The sequence below is a fragment of the Medicago sativa genome, chromosome 4 (genome assembly GCF_051527215.1).
Source record: "Medicago sativa cultivar Bolivia chromosome 4, Bolivia_mono, whole genome shotgun sequence".
Lineage (NCBI taxonomy): Eukaryota > Viridiplantae > Streptophyta > Magnoliopsida > Fabales > Fabaceae > Medicago > Medicago sativa.
This window is the reverse complement of record NC_140752.1, coordinates 20,262,082-20,276,184: the sequence shown is the minus strand read 5'-3', so window position 1 is coordinate 20,276,184 and position 14,103 is coordinate 20,262,082. Positions and strand designations below refer to the sequence as shown.

The 14,103-nt window shown below is 31.0% G+C and overlaps 1 protein-coding gene and 3 non-coding genes across 4 annotated transcripts; all 4 read right to left on the bottom strand.

Moving 5' to 3' along the window:
- Positions 1-2,490: 2,490 nt before the first annotated feature.
- LOC146927091 (small ribosomal subunit protein uS15-like) lies at positions 2,491-7,375 on the bottom strand. Its single transcript, XM_085700480.1, has 5 exons — positions 7,273-7,375; positions 7,103-7,175; positions 3,680-3,818; positions 3,384-3,570; positions 2,491-2,724 (listed from the first exon to the last, which is right to left on the bottom strand). Exons 1-5 carry the CDS (start codon positions 7,293-7,295, stop codon positions 2,691-2,693), a joined length of 456 nt encoding a protein of 151 aa, XP_085556606.1. The 5' UTR covers positions 7,296-7,375; the 3' UTR covers positions 2,491-2,690.
- On the bottom strand, positions 4,505-4,597 carry LOC146927094 (small nucleolar RNA R72). Its single transcript, XR_015009244.1, has one exon. It is a non-coding gene; the product is annotated as a small nucleolar RNA R72 (small nucleolar RNA).
- Positions 4,706-4,796, bottom strand: LOC146927093 (small nucleolar RNA R72). Its single transcript, XR_015009245.1, has one exon. It is a non-coding gene; the product is annotated as a small nucleolar RNA R72 (small nucleolar RNA).
- On the bottom strand, positions 5,525-5,612 carry LOC146927092 (small nucleolar RNA Z221/R21b). The gene has a single exon (XR_015009253.1). It is a non-coding gene; the product is annotated as a small nucleolar RNA Z221/R21b (small nucleolar RNA).
- Positions 7,376-14,103: the final 6,728 nt, after the last annotated feature.

Sequence of the window (14,103 nt, the reverse complement as noted above, 5' to 3'; positions counted from 1 at the left end):
CTAAAGGGGCGACTTCTTTAGCACACCTTATGCTAAAGGGGCATTGCTGTCGTTGTTAATATAATCCATTTTTGATTCTTCAAAAAAAATAATATAGCATAATCTAATCATTCATTTAAGAAAGGATGGAAAACAATGACTGCTATACTATTGTAATTCAAATTCATGAACCTAAATGCTGTATATGACTCATTTTATTTGTAATTTGTAATACAACAGGTACTAGAAACATCAGTAAGCTTTATATATAAATATGTTTTTATCTTACTCTTAGTTATAATTTTTTCCTTAATCATAATTGTTACATATTATATCATTTGGTATCAAAACCTCTAAGAAAAGTGATAATTATATTTGCAAAATGATTTTATCCACTGGGAAAAACTACAAAATTCATCACTTGGAAGAAAAAAAACAACTGACAATAGTTAAATACATAAATTGAACCTAAAATTAACTTAATCCTTCAACATAAAAATATTTACTAAAACCATCCACAATGGTAGGGTCTTAACTATTTAAGACCCGGTACCTAATAGGTACCCTATTGTGGAGAAATTTTTTGGGGGTCTTCTAAGACCCAGGGTCTCACTTAAGACCTCAATGCTTAAGTGGATCCCACATTAGTTTTGCTTAAAATAATCAATGTCATTGTACTATTGCTTTCCAATTGCAATTTACCTTGGTTTTTTAATGTTATTGGTGGGTCCTATTTAGACCTTTTGTTGGAGGATCTCCATTGTAGTGGTTGAGTACCTATTAGGTACTATTATTAAAAAATAATAATAAGTGATGTGTCAATGTGGGACCCATTTAAGACCTCAAAGTTGATGGTCTCCATTGTGGATACTCATATTGCTAAAAAGTATGAAGTTTGTACCAAAAAATAAATAAATAAATAAATAAAGTAAAAAAAAAAGTATATCAACTAAATTATCAGTGTGACTATCAGATTCGTGGTACACCAAATTGACTTACATTAATCCAAATTGTTGCTCCGTTGGATGCTTTGAAATCGAGCACACGTGTTAGGGTTTGATCATTGGAAACCATGAGGGTGCAATCATTACGGCAAAAACAAAGATTGAAACTGTCTCCATGACTCCAATCCTAGCTGAAGCTATGAAACTACGATGGTGCTTAAATTGGATTAAAGAACAAAAATTGCAGAATATTATAGTTGAGATGGATGCTGAGAGTGTGGCGAAGTGTGTCCTTGGAAAGTTTAAACTTACTGTTATAGACTTGGTTGTTGCTGACTTTTTAGAGTTGTTATCTCATTTGTTTCATGTCAATTTATTGTGTACCAAAAGATGCAGCACAACTCATACCCTTGTTGGCATTGCTAGAAATGTAGGTTCATCCATTGTATTTTCTGATCTCTTTGAAGATAAGATGTTTTAAGATGTTTCCAGTAAAAAGAAATTTTGCTTCCACTTCAATTATCTTTATATAATAATTTTCAGCTAGTAACGCTTCAACTTCAATTTCAACCATATTTATATTTTGTCCTCGTAGGCTTGGCTTAGTTGGTTGGACAATGCATAAAATATGCAAGGTCCGGGGTTCAAACCCCGGCCACTACCAAAAAAACCATATTTATATTTTGATGCCTCCACTTCAATCAACTTTATATCAACTAAAAGGGATACCAAAGAAATTTTTGTATATGCAGGAAACTATATAGAACCACAAACCTTTGAAATTCATTCAACATTCAAATGCATGCGTAAGGATCTCTAAACCGATTCAAAGAAAAAGAAGTTGAAATATGAAGAATATAACACAACCTTGTGATATAGAACCATTATCAAGCTACATTCACACAAAAATCAATAACCACAACATATAGCCTCAAACCTATCAACCAAATCAGGAGTTCCAGCAAACATTTAATAAATGCTAAAATACGTACCAAACGCAAGCAATGAAATTAAGTCTCGGTGTTTCCCTCGCTTGAGTTGTTTTATAAATCAAGTGTTTCATGTATGGCAGATGTATTCTCTATTGGTAAAGGAATCAATGTATTTAGGAGTATACAAGTTGACGGAGATAAGCAATCGCCAATGACGGAGATAAGCAATCGCCAAACTTGTAACACCACAAACATGACCCTAGGAATAGTTTAGGACTAATTGCTCTTCTCAATAAGTCAATATTAACTCCCATCACTTGTGCTAATATATATAGGTTGGTTCATCCCTCATTGCATGTTTTTGCCATTTCTGTCTACACACAATTTAACCAATTATTAGGAGGGGTGTGTCAAGACAGGTGACTTGCATCAATTTACAAATAATTCATTTCAGTATGCAACTACTGTTAAGCTGTTATTGGCAATTGACTAATTAAGGTTTGATATGCTCAATAATTTGAGTCTCAAACAAGGTCCATCACTTAGAATAAATATACATCCGGACAAAATTTTCACCAAAACAGATAGAAGAATACTAATCTTCAATTATAAATTCATTTGTAAGACCATGGCAATAGAAAATTTAAAACTAATGGGATTGAAAGAGAGTATATCAATTAAAGGAACAAGATCCATCATCAAAACTAACATCACAAGAGTCTAAACATGAATTTCAAATGTTTCAAAATTTCAAAATCACATGAAAGCAATTCATTTGCATACAAAAATAAAGTACACAGAAAGCACAACTATAATAATATCGCCGACCATCTCTTCAAGCAACAAGAGTGCTGGCAGTTGTTGATTCGCTGCAATAGTGGATAAACCAAACAAGTATTAGAAATGAGATGCAAAATGGCAATTCCTTAATCAGGAACAAAAATTTATTATAGCATTGAGAGCGAAGAATAACAAAAACTCTAAAATGAAGTAACATGTTGCAAGGAATTTATGATCCAAAAATTAAGATAGAGAATACTGACTGCAAGCGAGACAAATCGAACATTATAAAGATAAAATGTGGCTTAATAATGCATAGAGCAGAGGTTGTTTAAACTTATCTCATGGTGAACAATGATATATTCCTGTTTGGATCTACCTAAAATAATTACTTATGAGATTTCCTAAACTTATTTCAACAAGCTTCCAAAATATAGCTTACAAGCACTTAGAAGTTCATTAGCTTATAGAAAGGTTAATATTATAAACAATAGCAAACATGAAAAGTCGAGCATTTAAAACCAAGAAAATTCAGGCCTTCAAAACCAAGCAAATAAAAAAATTCAGTGACCTCACAAATTAATCAAGCCTAATAAAAACATGAAAAGTCGAGCATTTAAAACCAAGAAAATTCAGGCCTTCAAAACCAAGCAAATAAAAAAATTCAGTGACCTCACAAATTAATCAAGCCTAATAAATCGATAAAAAAAAATGTCATTTATAGAGATGATGAAGACTGAATACTTACTATTTCCATACTGGTGGAAGCTTCTTTGTCTTCTTATAGTAACGAGCAAGGCGATGGATCCTGCTCTCGACCAAAATTAGCCTGAATTTGGAGTCCTTGTCCTTCCTGTTCCTCTCCAAATGCTTCCTAATTGAGACAGCCTTCTTGATCAGGTGATACAGATCTTCAGGAATTTCAGGAGCAAGCCCTAGGAAAAGAGAAATTAAAGAATAGTTAAGTCATCAAATTCAAAACACTATACACAAGTCAAGTTAAAACAAACAAACAAAGAAACAAAACAAACAAGTCAAGCATACCATGCGCCTTCAATATGCGCAAAATCTTGTTTCCGGTTACAGCCTTAACCTGAGCAATTCCATGGGAGTCACGAAGAATAACACCAATTTGAGATGGAGTTAGACCTTTCTTGGCAAACTTGCAGATGGTCTCGTCAACCTGTGCAATTCATGAACATCAGAACATAAAAATCATGATAATCTAAAAGAAATTGAAAATTAATAATATACAATCAAAACCAGTGTTTACAGATCATAAAAGTGGCTTGTTTGAACAATGTTTTTAAATTTGATTTTTTTGTCAATTTTCGTTTTTTGGTGTTAAATTTTGTTGTAGAAACTTTATTGCATCATTTTTGTTGTGATACTGAATTATTGTTGTGATGCAGGACAACATTTTCGGTCTTTAATCATCGCATCAAACATGATTGGTTGTGATGAACAACAAAAACCTAGTTAATCTTTTAGATCCGGTTGTTCATCGACTATTATCATTAATATCTTCTTATAGGAGAGTTTGATCAAAATATGATATTAGTCATGCAGTACAAGTGAACCAATTGCAGACCTTTTTTAATGAAAAAAAAAAAACCATGTTAAGTGTTATACTGTTAGCATTTTCTTCTTTGTTAAAAGGTCGAATTTAAGACATAATTTTTTAATTTCATACTGAAAAAGGAAAAAATGAGCTGAAGAATTCTAGATAAGCCAATCAAAGTATCAAACTGAACAAACATACCCCCAAAAAGAGAAATATGAGTATGCTTTCATACTCGAACTATTGGAAATTGCAAACAATTAAAAATCTTGAAGCACTAAAAACATTAGTTAAATTGAATTAAAAAGTAGCATCAGAGTCATGGAAGTATTAGGAGATAAACATCGCTCGCAAATACACGAGCTTCTCATTATCACAGACTAAAATCTCATCATTTGCTACTTGTTTAAAATTAAAAAATCATCTGCTTGTAATACATAAAAAAAGCAAAAATACCCAAAAAAATATATATATATATATATATATATATAAATCTTGAGCACTAAAAAAAGCATCAGAGTCATGGAAGTACTATAAGATAAACATCGCTCGCAAATACACGAGCTTCTTGTCATCGTAAAATAAACTCATCATTTGCTATTTCCTTAACATTAATGATAAAAAATCATCCACATGTAGATAAAAAAAATGATGATCATAATTAAAATCAACAGAATAAAATAGTTATCATCGATCGAGATGCAGAAATAGAAGGGGGAACACTTCTATTTCTGTAAACACAGGACATTAACCAGAGTGCCACACAGGGTATATGGATGGTTTTCGATTCTCCTCGATTAAATCTTTGGAATGTACTATGTGCTTACAAAGGTTATTAATTTCTGAATGAGACAACCTAAATATAAAATTGACATAAAGCACTTCCTTTCAAGGATGAGTTTATAACGAAAAATCGACAACAAAAAGATACTGAATAGTAATGATAATAAAAGCGAAAAATTGAGATTTCAAGAACAAATAGAATCAAAATCCCAAGTTTTGATACATAAATTTTAGAGGTCAAGTAAATAAAAAAAAACTAAAATAAAATCTAAGGAAAAAAAAATCTAAATTCATCAAGTAATCTGACAAAAGCAACGAGTCAGAAAAAAAAAAGTACACCTAGTAGAAACAATTAAACATAGAATGATGAGAGAACCATCGAAAACCAAATTTTCATCCCCAGAAGCTGTAATGCTGTACTTTCCCCACATCTTTTTGTACCCCAATTTAAACAACACCCGACAATAAGTTAACAATTAACTACAGAAATACTGGAAAAAAAAGTGCATAACTTCAAAAGGGGATTTTTAATAATTAAAAGAAAAGGGCTCAGAAAAATAATGGGTATGAGAAAATTATCAGCACTGTAATATCAGAGTGGTGCATGACTATCTCTATGATTCATCATAGCCCATAAAGTAAACAACACTGCATACAAACAAGCATATTACAGAATAATATTACAAAACAATAGTGATTTGTTTAAATTTCACAATGCTGTTGAGCCGCTATAGCATCCATTTGACAACACTGATCAGGAATAAAATCCAATTCACATGACCACGCCAATTTAAAATTTAAATGCATTCGGATTAGGCTCTTTCAATGAATCAATTGAATAAACCAGACTACATTAAAAAACACAATTTTTCAGTTACTATTACCCTTACTGATCTATTAACATGAATCAAATATGTGAAAATGAAGATAAAATGCCAATGTTTTTGCTAGAGTTAGCTTGCCAAACACAGTTCAATTGTTTTCGTCACAATATAAAAAGTAATACTAGACTCATGTATCGAAAATACAAAAAGAATTGATGCCACTAAAGTGATTAATGAAAGAAAAAATTAATTTAGATTGGGATGAAAATCTAAAAGGTCCCTTAGCATGTACATGCCTGTTTGAATTGGCTTATTCAGCTTCCATAATGACAAATTTCATAAGCTTTATTCAACTTATTATCATACTCAAAAACAACTTATAGCATATTCAAAAACAATTAACATTATTTTATTTTTTACTAAAAAAAAAACTTATGCAAGTTTATACATAAGCACTTATTTATCATGATAAGCTGTAAATAAACTGTTTATCCAAAGAGACCCTTACTCTCTAGTTTCAAAGAACTAAATCACTTCAGAAATAATCATTGAAATCCAAATTTTCATAACAAAGTAAAACAAACAATCAAACACACATTCACAAACACAGTTTTATTGTTTTCGTCACAATATTAAAAATAATACTAGACATTACAAAAAGAATTGGCGCCTCTAAAGTGATTAATGAAAGACAAAATTAATTGAGATTGTGATGAAAATCTAAAAAGTCCTCAGTGTATAAAACTGTTTGAATTGGCTTATATGAGCTTCCCTACTGACATAAGCTTTATGATACTCTTAGGGAGAATCTATGAAAACAGCTTATGACTAATTTCACAAGCTTTTTTCAACTTATTGTCATAGGTCTTATAAAAACAGCATATAGCAGATTCAAAAACAATTAACATTATTTTATTTTTTACTACTATATAAAAAAAAAAAAAACTAATGCAAGGATATAGTTAGTGCTTATTCATCATGATAAGCTGTAAAACAAACAATCACTTAAGCCGAGTGTCAAAAAACTAAATCACTTAAAGTAATAATCATTGAAATTCAAAATTTCATAACAAAGTAAAACAAACAATCAAACACAAATTAACAAACCACACGTTACAAATCTCATAAAACTAAAAACTCGTAAATTTATAAAAATAAAAACACATAACAAACAAAAATTACAGATTTTCAATTAACAGAAACAATTTTCCAGCATTTAACAAAAAACCCAATAAAATAAAATAAAATCAGAAAATAAATTAAAAATTAAATTTTTTTAAAGGGTTTCGATTTTCATACATCCTGGGTAGAGATCTTGAGCCAGCTTGCTGGTGTTCTCTTGTAAGGAAGAGCTGAACTTGAAATACCCTTGCTGAAACAAAACACAAAAACAACAACGTTAGACAAACAAAAACAAAACATTGAGCGATTTTGAGAAATCTATGAAAATCGAAAAAATAAAAACATACCCGCCACTGTGCATACGACCCATGATGAATGATTGAGGTGAAGAAGAAGAAGAAGAAAGGCTCTAACTACGCTTCGCTGCTGCTGCTTGAGCTTTGTGCCAGTGACAAATGAGGAGAGAAGAGAAACCCTAATATGAAGGTAAGGGAAGTTAGGGTAAACTTGGATCGGCCCATGATTTATTGGGCTTGGGTTTGGCCCAGCTTTCTTAATCCACGTTTTTATACATTTGTAGGAAGAAAACAAGTATTTTAGTTCAGAAATAAAAAAAGGTTAATACTATTTTTCCTTTGGTAAAAAAAGAGTATTTTGACTTGAATTTTGGTGTATCTCGAAAAGAAAAAGAATTAGATTTCACATTTGTTATATAAATGGATTTGGTGACTACTAATCAAACGTTATATGATTTCAAAAACTATTTTACACTGGAGATCCGACTTCTAGAAAGTAAACAACTCACTTTAGAGTGTAAATTAGACAATATAAATCGTTAATTAACAAATTAAATGTAGATATTGTAGGTATATCATAACAAATTAAAGCATCTACAATGGAGACCCTCAATTTTGAGGTCTTAAATGGGTCTCACATGGACACATAACTTTTTAATAATTTTTTAATAATAGTATTTAATAGGTACTCAACCACTCCAATGGAGATCCTCTAACATAGTGTCTAATAGGGTCCCACAAATATTATTTAATAGCCATGAAAATTATTATTTTAATAAAAAGTGATGTGGGCTCATTTAAGAATGGGGTCTTAAGTTAGACCTCAGATCTTTTAAGACCTTCAATTTTTTTTTCCACAATGGGAGTACCTATTAGGTACCTGGTCTTAAATGGTGAAGACCTCACCATTGTAGATGCTCTTATGAGCTTGTTACAACAACAACCTTTAATTTTCTCATTTTAAGCTTTATCCATTTAGAGGATCCTGTTTTCACATCCGAATAAGACTTTCTGATTGGTTGGTTGAATTGTGGTCGATTTTGAGTTTGCTAGAACCAGATTGAACCAATTTGGTTCAGTCGATTAATTTTTTTGTTTTATTTTTTAAAATGCTTATCAGATTGAACCAATTTGGTTCAGTCGATTAATTTTTTTGTTTTATTTTTTAAAATGCTTATTTATTTACTAGTCATCTGATTCAATCATTGTTCAACCAATTGAACCATAATCCAAAAGTCTCACCATTTGATCTCCAGGTTTAAAAATATTGTTATTTTGAATTTACAAACTATTCCACAGAGAATAAATGTCAATAATTTGAGAGTATGTTCTTTCTTGTACAAAGAACTTATGAACAGTTCCCCCAATTCAATCCAACTACAACATGAGATATTCCCTAAGGCTTTGTTTGCGAGTTTGGAGGGGAGGGGAGGGGAAGGCTTTGAGGGGTGGAAAATATGTGGGAAAATGGAGAAATCTTTCAAAAAAAATTAAAAGAGTGGTTTTTTAGAGAATGATAAATCAATGCATATGATTACTTTACTTTTAATTTTAAAAATATTATAACAACATAAATTAAATTTGAAGAATTCTTATTGACCCTCCAAAACCCCCCAAAACCCTCGTCCAGTACAATTTTTTAGTTCCTCCGAATGAGGAGGGTTTTGTATTACGAAGAAAAGTTAACCCCCCCAAAGCCCTCATCTCCCATTTTCCTCTATTTCTTCCACTTACTTATTCATTTTTTCCCAAGCCTTCCCCTCCCTTCCCCTCCAAACTCGCAAACAAAGCCTAAATGTAGGTCTTTCATATCTGTCCTAACCCTTCTAACATTATCCCACATTCCCAAACTAGCACATATACATAAGAACTTGCACTGCATGACTTTAATTCAATCAGTTGCTGATTTTATAACCTTTCTTATGTAGACGTTTTCATGATTATAACAAGCACTAAGCAAAGTATTCAAAACCACATCATTAGGTTGAATATGCATCTTTTAGATGAGTTTCATGGCTTCTTCGACATGTCCGGCTCGGCTAAGCACATCCACCGACCACCATGCATTCACAGTGTTGGACTTTAGGTTCCAACTTGTACAACTTTTGCATAAGCTTAAAAGATCAATCAAACACTCGGTTAATTTACACAAAAACTAAACACATATTGTTAAAAGGAATATTACAATTTCTTTGGAATCCAGTTACATATAAACTCCACTTCTTATAATTTCATTGTTGGTGTCTTCCCAATTATTGAAACCAAGGCAGCAATCGGAATTCCACAATGTATAAAGTTTTAACAAGACTTCTTCATCTACACTGTGAGCTCAAAATAATTCAGCCAACCAAAGCCACTTCATAAATCATGATCATGACAGTCCATGATTTAAGCAAGCTAACACAAATTACTAGTTCCATGTGACAAGTAGTATAACAAAAATAGTTCTAAGTTAGAAGTTTTTTATTGTTAAACACAAAAATATTTTTTTATTGTTATTGTATCATAGTAATAACTAAAGCAACTCCAAAAATAACTATCAAGTTTAATCAGATATTTTTTTATACGAATACAAATTTACCTTTAATCACAATTGTTTTCTCAATTTAAAAATATACAATATGAAGTATTGAAATTTAGATAACACATATGTTGTGAAATTGAAACAAGCCATCCTGGTCGAATCAGATCAAGATTCATCTTGGTTCCACACTGATGAGTCTAATTGGAACACCATCCTATAATTCTAAAATTTTTGTATAAAAAACATGAAATACTCAATACTCCATCCGTCCCAAAATGTAAGCAAAAAAATATCAACATAAATTGATGTATTTTGTTCAAATTTTGAACCAATTAAAATACGAAGTTTTCTGGTATCAAGTGGCTCGACAAGTTAAAAAAAGTGACTTGTACCATAACGACATTCCTTGATAAAAAAATAGAGGAAATTTTATTATTTTAAAAAAAAGTGAGATAAGAGGTTTTGACTTGATAGAAAAATGAAAATGATAGATTCTTTGGTACGAACGTATAGTATGACAAATTGACACAATATTCGTCCATCTATTAGTTCAGCTACAAAAAACAAGTACAAAATAAGTAAACTAAGGTATTAATTAGAGTCATATCATCATTCTCATCTTAGATTAATTGCTTCTATGACTATTTGGTAGTTGCTTGTTTTATATGTGGAGCTGCATTTTTTAATTATTGATGCATATGTAAAATTGATAGCAATATTTGCGTCAAATTATTTAAAAAGAATACAACTTGCTCACTTTGTAGCTAATATATCAATTTTTCTTTTAAAAAAAAGATATTTTTGTGGACGTGTACGGATATTATACACACACATATTTCCTCATGATGATTATTTTGAGATTTTTTTTTTTTTTTTAAACTGATGAGCCAACCAAAAAAGAGGGGCCTCATCCAAAAGTAATAAAGAAAAGAGTGGTGTACAAAGAGGGGGACCAAATCAAAAACCCTATGAAAAAATAATTAGCAAAATCTAAAGTTTGAGAGACCTAGTCTGTTCCTACCCAGATCCCCTCTAATTACAGTTGGAGGTGATTGCCACCAAATGAAATCTACTACTGTTAGACCAAGATTAACAAGTTTGTCAGCACAATGATTTCCCTCCTTATAAACGTGAGTCAAAATAAATTGTATAAAGTTCAACTTTCTAAGACAGTTCAGCCATTTGTTCTTCAACTTCCAAGGAACAATGTTAGGTGAATTGAGAGCTAAGGTAGCTAGTTTAGAATTCTAAAAAAATAGCTTTTGATTTGTTAAAAAAAATATTAAACTGTTGAATACCAAAATAAATATTTTGTAATATGCAATAAAGTGATCCCAAAAATGTTTAAATCCCTTCACATAAATTGGAATGGACTAAAGTACTTAATTAACTTATTTTGTATTGTAAATTTTTTGAGAATTTATATAAATCTCATTAATCATTTTAGTTTATCCCTTTTAAAAATTAATTATCTTAATTGTGGCCAAATGACAAACATATTGTGTTAGATCCTCTCAAAAACATATTAGAAAAACACAAACAAACATGTCACTTTTTCTTGTAAATAAATTAATACGTGGAGTAATGAAAAGATAACATTATCAAATATTTAATCAAAGTGTTGATTTGATCAACTACATATTCAAGCATGACACATATATAAGAAAATAATTGTATTCGTGGTTTTTTTTTTCTTTCTTTCTTACAAGGCAGAAATTGTATTCGTGGTTTGATATTTTATTTCTATTTATGCAAAAGAATACATAAAAAAAAGGAAATCATAACATAAGATAAACAATAAAAACTAAGAGCATCATTGCTCGTTGAATATTATCGTGTCTTAATTGAAACCAAAAACATTATTGATATTTGGCTTTGGAAAACATTCTCAAACTTGCATCATCCCCCAATTAAACCATGGTGCTTTATGTTTGTGCTGGAATAAGAAAAATAAAAATTAAAAGTAACACACACTTTATGGGCTATGATGGATATTATTGTAGGTCTAGGGAGACTATTTTGGAAATTTTGATGGATGTTTGATTTTTTTAAGTGAATTGTATGAATATTTAAAAAATGTAGTTTAGTTGTTTAAATAATTGGAATGTATAAAGTAATATAAAATATTAAATGTGTTTCATTTAAACAATCAAATTGTATGTCTTAGATGTGTACGCTCCAAAAGCATCCAAATTAGGTGTTTACCTCTTAAAAGAGAGTATAGAAAAAAAGAACGTAGTTTTATTTGGACAAGAAGGGTTTCGGATGGAGAGAATGAGGGAAATGGATGAGGGGGTGAATTCATCTAAGATCACTCTAAAACTACTTTAATGTTGTTTCACATGCGTGATTGTACTTGTCAGCTTTCAAAATGCAACAACAGTGCAAAAGAGACGCAAAAACTTGGCGTGCGCGCAAATGCAAGACATATACACGAAAAGTAAAACACGTAGATCGTGTATAGGCGGTAACACCCATCATGCGACAAAGGCATGAATTGTAATTTCTCAAAGAATAAGATACATTAAGCTCTTTAATCTACTAATCCATAATTCTACGGTTGTTAAGGAAAATTCTACACACTTAGGATCTACACATTCTCCCCTTGTCAATTAAATTTTGTCCTTGAAATTTGTGGCAAACAAAAGTGGTCTAACAATCTAACTTACTCTTCTGAAGGGTTCATATCTTTCATCAACAATCAAGCTTAACTTTTCCAGATACAAGATACATTCACAAAGTCTTACGCTTCACATAAAATTAATACCTTAACTAGCTAATATATGAGACACTAATTCACTATAACTCTATTAGTCTTAAAATGCAATGCTCAACTTTATGGGACATCTTTAAGTTCCATATCGAACTCTAATTGCTAACCACTTGATATTGATTCACATCCTTAAATTTTTCCATGCACAACCTATACCTAGCTTTGACTGAGCGACACTTTAATTTAAAGATTCTGCATAATACTATTCTCTGAATAAATCTAATGAAGGTACTGAGAATTCGAAACACAAGAATTAAGAAGCATAAGTCGGTTCACTCTATGTACATTGACGTCCAGATGCACAGTGGCGGATCTTGAGAAAATTTGTTGGGGGTGCCAAACCACTCTTAAATATATATCAAACGGTTTTAGAAAGTAGAATAAGTCATTACTTGGCCTAGTCGTTAAATTTGTTTGAAAGTAGCAGTGGGTGCAGGTTCGAATCCCCCACAAACATTTTTTTTTTTGAATAAAATATGAAAAAATACAAGAGAAATATGCAAAAAGCAGATGGCGTGAGTGTCGAACACAAGAGAAATATGCAAAAAGCAGATGGCGTGAGTGTCGAACCCATGCCACAACCATTTATAGTCTACCTATCCACTGCAACAGACGAAACTAACAAATATAACACGCCTAATATTGTATATATAGAAAGCTTAGGGGATGTCATGGCTCCCATGGGTCTCTACTAAGATCCGCCGCTGCATATGCAGATGGGTCACAAAGCCATGGTTGGCCATGAAGAATTAAAGATCCATATTTGAACCATTATAATGCCTATTTTCAAGCGGCATCCCTCCTTTTTTTTGTGGTGGCTGAGGTTTGAACTCCGGACCTTGCATACATTACGCATTGTTCATACTAACTGAGCTAAGCTCATGAGGACACGACATCCCTCCTTTAAGAGAGCACATGATAATACAATTAATCAAAGTCATAGTCATATTGGGTTACATATATTTGTCGTCCAATGAATATTTTAAATTTCATTTTTAATAAAAAATTTCAACAAGTTTTGGCCTCCAAATATCTTTCATGACAACTTTTGGTCCATGCGGTTAAATAACTCATGTGTATCCTTCAAAATTTTGAATTATTTTTTGCATTCATATTTAATAGAGCTCTCTCTTACAAAAGTTTTTTTTTTTTCTAACAAGTGATGAATTTAACCTGAACTTTTAAGTTTTTGAGTCGACTTAAAAATCTAGATCAAAATTCTGGGACGTCTAAGGTCTATAATGCGAATTTTTAAGTTTTTAATGCTTAAAAATTCTATTTAACTAATTAATATTTTTTTAAATTAAAGTTTGAAATCCCTGTGAAAGAGATTCTTATAAGATTCTAAACATATATGTAAATATTCATTCAAAAGTGTAAAAGATGCATATGAGTTAATTTAAAAACATGGATCAAAAATCGTGACAAAAAATCTTTAGTGTATTAAAACTTGCTGAAATTTTTTGAAAGGACTAAAAACAAAATTTAAGATATACAGATAAAAATCTTCTTTTACCCACTAATATTTTATAAATTGGTTAGCACTTTTCTTGTCAAAACAATTTGGTTAAAACTTTTACCTTTT